We start from the raw sequence: 6,352 nt of genomic DNA on the forward strand, positions 1-6,352 counted from the left end.
AAGAGTGAAAATCGAAAACAAAAAAAAAGGGTGTCTCATTGCACGACAAGTGTCGCGATTTGGAAGTAAGAATGCTGAGGTGGAGGCCTGTGGAGAGTTTCTGTTCAACTTTATTAATATAGATATAAGATTAAAATTTAATTAATCAATTAATTTTGTTAATTTTACTAAATGATGTGAAAGATTTATTTTCAACTGTAACTGTAATCTCTAAAAATTTATTTTTATAAAAAGATTATTTAGTTTTTCAAAAAAAAAAATTACAGACATGACATCTTCGTTAGCAAAATTAGTTGACGTTGCATCCATGCGAACAATGACATGGCAGCTGATGTGGCGATTGATGTATGATTTCGCCAAAAAATTATAAGCCGGACATGTTTTGGTACACCATACAAGTTCAAGTATGTTTTGGCATGACCATATAAATTGGCTATGAATTGATCCGATATGTTAGGTATAAAATGGCTGTTTTTCTTGTAATCTAATCCAACTACAAGATTGATTTTGTAAAAGGAAAAAGATATATTTTGCAACTTACAGAGAAATTAATATGGGTGGACATGAATCGAATATCCAATTTTTTTGTAGATGTCTGTGATATGGTCTTCTGGTCTGAATAATTAATTATCTAATCTGATTCGTAACCACCGGATATTTGGTTACTGGATATTCAGAAAATTTTATATTTTTGATCGGATATTCGTTTTTAAAAATATTAGTATTGAGATTTGATTTGTTTCTTACGGATACTGAATATCAATATTTATTTTGATTCGTAGAATTACAGATATCTAATTTTTTGGTTCAAATAAAAACGAATAACAAACTGAATCAAAATTTACCGATATTTTTTCCGGCCTAAAAATTAACATAAGTATCTTGAATCTACATTTGAAAATGTCAAAATGGAAACATCCACGTAACAGAAACCATTAGTCACGCCTTTAATGGGAAGGAAACATCTTACATCAACACTGTACGACCAAGTAAAACAGCTGGTCTTCGTTCAAACAGCGATCAAGAAATCGTTCAAGGCCGCTTTTAGATGTTATTGTTAGGCCAGACCGTGACCTTACTTTCTAAACCGCCTACACAATTATAATGTTATAATAATAAATAATATATAAATTTTATTCATAAATTATAATATTCTTATAAAAATAAAATAATATAAATTTTATCAGTTGTTAATAATAATATTTAATATAATATATAACATACATTTAATATAATGTTATTATTTACAAAAGCCTAAATCGTTTAAATAATACTCCCTCTGTTTTTTAAAGATATATATTCTAGACTTTTCACATATATTAAGAAATCACATTAAAAATGCATTAATTTTTGTGAATAACAATTTTCCATAACCTTTAACCAATAAAAATCCAATAAATACAATTAATTTTTTTGAAATTAACAGATTTTCATTAAATAATACATTGAAAAAGTAAAAAATGTATCTTTTTAAAACATTTTTTTTTTCTAGAACATGGATCTTTAAAAAACAGAGGGACTAGTATATATGTTCGCTTAGTTGTTTTAGGTAATAAGCCTTGAGTCACCGTCCGCTTAGGAAAATGATATCAAATAATACTATATTTGTATATATCATGTTGCCTCTGTATCTCTATTTGTTAAGATATATTCTCTACTTTGATCAGAACTTCATATTTTAGCTTTGTAAGTCTAGTGGTGGAAGCCCCCTTGGTCCAGTGGTTTGACTAAGGGTTCATTAATGTTTTTACACCAGGAGGTCTGGATTTCGAGTTCCAGTGAAGATGGAATTATGCAAATTAAGGGAGAGAAGGCTTACAAGAGGTTCTGGAGCATGGCGCAAAGAGTACCGTCAGGCATGGATACGATAGGGTGGTTCAGGTGAGGTGATGCAGTCAGTGACGGGTAGAATTGTCGGCTGTAAAATTGTCTGTAACGTTCTCTTAGTTTGTAATAGCATAATTATCCAGAGTTAAAAAAAAAAAAGCTTTGTAAGTCTAGTGAACAAAAAAAAAACTTTGTAAGTCTAGTGAACAAAAAAAAAACTTTGTAAGTCTTAAACCGGTTGTTAATTTTAGGTAAAAGCCGTTAACCGATCATCGATAATGTACGTAACGACAGAAAGCTGTTGTATTTCAATATTTGATGCTGGCCTAACCGGTTTGGAAGTTTGTGTATGAATGGGATCATCAACTTTATTGATTCTTTAGCAAAATAAGTGTCCAAAACGAGTAGCCGACCAAATCCAAAACCAGCGACGGAAGAGTCGGTCTGATTCTGGTTTAACGAAGGACGTGGGTGGTGGAAATCTATCACTAATTTAAAATAAATCTTGTTATGAAAAAGGTCTAAGTGATGAAGAATAAACACAACCAACTTGCATAGTACGTGGAATATATAATTTTATAGAAATGCTAATATACATAGTACCGAGTCAATTCGGTTGGGGATATTTTAGTATCTATTATACCAATCAATTGAAAATTCAAATATTTTTCGTTATTAATTATAACAATTTTAAGTCGGCTACGACTACTAATTAGAGATTGATTAGTCTAACTACGTTATAATCCAAATCCAAAACTCTCACACGTCGGATTCTCCTGGACAAAATGTTTAATGTCAACGAACTAACAACGCAACATATCTCAAGAAATAGAATCAGAGAATAAATCATCTTCAGTATAAATTAATTATAGACCCCAAGTTTTACGGTGTCTTACGGATTCAACCCATAAGTTCTCTTCCCTCCCATGTCAATTTTTTGGAATGTTACTACTCGATACTCAGAAGTCACAACTGCAGACTTTTTGAATATAGGATAGACAAAGTCCTTTTATGTTAGTTAAAGACAACAGTCGATATTGGTTGACAAATTTCTTTTTTTTTTGTTACTATTGTTGCAATTTGTCTGATAGCTGTAACCTTAGAAATTAGAAACATTTCGATTTTGGATTATTACTTGAAATAGTTATAAAAATATATTTGAATAGTTAACTAATTGAACAGTGTAAATATTTTCACTGAATAGATGTTTTGCCCGTATATGTAGACATAATTTTTTTACGAATAATTTTGATTTTGAAATCTTATACTTTTGTTACCATTTTTTTATACATTTATTTTTACTTATATTTTGTTTATATTTTTCATTTTTCCAATTATTTATATTTCCATTACATATATTTTGCTCATCTATACTGTTTAAACATAAACAATAAAAATTTACTTACAAAAAGTAATAGTTGGATCAATACATTTTAACTTTAAATTGAAATAAAAATAATATATATTTTTATTAAAATAATATGACTAATATAAGTTCGTTTTATTTTAATATATATTTTAGATTTTGGGTAATTATTATTAATATTAATTTTAATAATTTAGCTATTCAAAAAAATGAAAATTAGTTTTTTGTTTTGTTTTTAATTTATGTTTTATTCATTAAAGGTATAAATGATATCGACCACTCTAATTTTTTAATTTTAAAATATATTTTTAGATTTTGGTTAATTCTTATCATTATTAATTTTATTTACTTATGTAATAAAAAATAAATTCGTTTTTATTTTGTAGGTAATTTATATATTTATCCATTAAGGATATAAAAATATTAATCACTCTAATTTTTTATTTTATAATATATTTTTAAATTTTGAATAATTCTTATCGTTATTAATTTTAATCAGTTAATTAATCATAAAACTAAAATTCGTTTTTATTTTATGAATAATTTATATGTTTATTCATTAAGGGTATAAACGATATTAACCAGTCTAACTTTTAACGTGAGAGTTCCGTTGCGAAAAATCACTTCGCAAATAATCGTATAGATAGATGAAGAACAAGCAATAAATGGTATTAACATGGTTTAGTATAGTACTTTGTACATGTTGATATTATTTACTATAGAGTGTAACTAATTTACATGTGAAGTATTAAAATTTGATTAAATTTACAAGAAAATAAAGAAATCACACTTTTGTTTTAGAAAAAAATGGTGATCATTTAGGATAAAAAGTTACAGTGAAGATTAGTTTAGATTTCTGGTTTAAGATTTTGCTGTAGAACAAAAAGAACCTTGTTGACCCAAAAAAAAAAAAAATCTTATGATGGGTGGTAGCCGTTATTTCAATAACGTATGGGCAACAACAAAATAAAACCAGAAGTATAAGGGGCATTGTCTGCCGTTACGCGGAATATTTCTCCCAAAAAAATATCCAAACAAGACTTTTCTTATGTCGATTGTGTTATAAAAACATACATCGTTTGTAGGTTTTACGCTAGACTCTGTGTGACCCAACGACCAGGTTAAACGAAACACAAAAGAATTAAAACAAAGAAGAAGAAGGAGAAGAAGATGAAACTTATTTGGTCACCGGAAACAGCATCAAAGGCTTACATCGACACCGTTAAATCGGTAAAACTCATATCTCTTCCGTTCATGTTCTCAAAGTTTAAAAGTTCTTTAGTAAAACAAAAGAGAAGGAAACGAATCTTTTTTCATGAAGAGAGCTTCGTTAAATCTTTCAACATGCATTTCTCAAAAATCAAATCCTCCAAATTTGACAGTATTTCACACAAATCAGACTCAAGATGGAAAAATTTGATCCTTGCACCGTTCTTTTACATACCATAAGAATAGAACAGTGTCTATGTTTTTTCAAAAAAAAAAAAAAAAAGAACAGTGTCTATGTGTTTTAAAACTGGACCGACAATGGGATCGGGTTCAACCATGACTAACATATAGCCAGATTTCGTTTTGATCAAATCCAAAAACTTCCAGATAAAAATTACTAAATTAATTTATTAATTTTTGATATTTTCATTATATGTTTCTTAATTGTAATATTTTATAATATGTTAAATTACATGTATTTTATATTTTACTATCTATAATATATTTACTATATTTTAAATATATATTTAAAGTTTAAAAATGAATGTTAGAATAAGAAGCTTGCTTTTATTCATTATATAATGCTCTAATGCGAATGAGAAAAATTCGACGCAATTGGATTATACTAAACCATAATTCAAATAATTATCTGATTAATTTCCGTATTGTTTTAAAAACATTGCATTAGAGAAATTTGATTTTTGCACGTCTTGCCCATTTGTTTGTAATTTATAAAGTTGCTGATTTTCCGGTAACTATTTGTGCAGTGCGAAAAACTTGGAACGCCAGGAGCCGCAGAGCTAGTGGCAGCTATGGCGGCAGGATGGAACGCGACTCTAATCGTGGAAACATGGTCAAAAGGAGAAACCATAGCCATAAGCGTAGGGTTAAACGTAGCAAGTCAACACACAAACGCAAGACACATTTGTATTGTTCCAAACGCAAGTTCAGAAGCCGCTTATCTCCAAGCCATGACACAACAATCTTGCTCCACCTTGCCTGAGACAATTATTATGAACGAGGAAGAAGAAAACTCAGAGAAGGCGATGCAGAAGCTACAAGGAATCGATTTCTTGGTAATTGATTGGGATCAAAAGGATTTTGCAGCAAACGTCTTGAGAAACGCTGCGTTTGGTAGCAGAGGAGCGGTCGTGGTCTGCAGAAGCGGGTACAGGAGAAGCACGTCTTGTTTCAGTTGGACAAAAACGTTTAGCGACCGGAACGTTGTGAGAACGGTGACTCTTCCGGTTTCAGGTGGTCTAGAAATTGCTCATGTGGCTGCAGCAAGTAGCACTGGGAAGAGTGATAACATCAACAAGAGAAAATGGATCAAACATATTGATCAAAGATCAGGAGAAGAACATGTTATTAGAAAGTAAAAATATATATTAAAAACTATAGAAAAAGTGTGGAATGATATGTTTGATATCTGCATGAGAGGTGATTTGTACATAAAGCAATTGTTATTGGAAGATTTGGTTTGGCTGTTGTGATACATTACATTTGATGATGAAAATAACACAGTACTCATCTAGTTTATAAAGCTTTGGACTCCATTGTATTGGTTTAAATTTGATCCCAACTTCTGCAGTCTCATCTTGCAGCTTTGTTGTCGGAAAGAACATTTTTTTTAAAGCAGTTTATCATCAGCTCTCTTCTTGATAAGTAGATTGATTCATTGGAAGAGGATTGGTTGTTACATCTTTATACTTTCTTCTTCTGTTCTTCTGATGGTGGTGGTGGAATATACGAAGCCGCATCAATTATAGCCTTTGGAAATTTATATGATTTATTCCTTTTTTTGATCAAGTGGAAATTTATATGATAATACTAGAGTCGGTCCGCTCAGAATGTGATATATTTATTGTTTGAATTTATATTTTCTGTTATAAGTAATTTTTAATAGTTTTAAGATTATTTGAGTTTATATTATCTTTTGCAAGTGATTTT

At 29.6% G+C, this 6,352-nt stretch overlaps 1 protein-coding gene across 1 annotated transcript; it reads left to right on the forward strand.

Annotated features, from left to right (window-relative positions):
- Positions 1-4,267: 4,267 nt before the first annotated feature.
- LOC108825797 (uncharacterized) lies at positions 4,268-5,945 on the forward strand. The gene is made up of 2 exons (XM_018599148.2): positions 4,268-4,423; positions 5,170-5,945. Exons 1-2 carry the CDS (start codon positions 4,364-4,366, stop codon positions 5,779-5,781), a joined length of 672 nt encoding a protein of 223 aa, XP_018454650.1. The 5' UTR covers positions 4,268-4,363; the 3' UTR covers positions 5,782-5,945.
- Positions 5,946-6,352: the final 407 nt, after the last annotated feature.

Source organism: Raphanus sativus, chromosome 9 (genome assembly GCF_000801105.2).
Source record: "Raphanus sativus cultivar WK10039 chromosome 9, ASM80110v3, whole genome shotgun sequence".
NCBI classification, from domain to species: domain Eukaryota; kingdom Viridiplantae; phylum Streptophyta; class Magnoliopsida; order Brassicales; family Brassicaceae; genus Raphanus; species Raphanus sativus.

Bases quoted from the DNA above. Each gene is read 5' to 3' on its own strand.
- LOC108825797 (XM_018599148.2), top strand. From the start codon at position 4,364: ATGAAACTTATTTGGTCACCGGAAACAGCATCAAAGGCTTACATCGAC. The intron at 4,424-5,169 runs GTAAAACTCATA...CTATTTGTGCAG, and splicing joins ACATCGACACCGTTAAATCG to TGCGAAAAACTTGGAACGCC.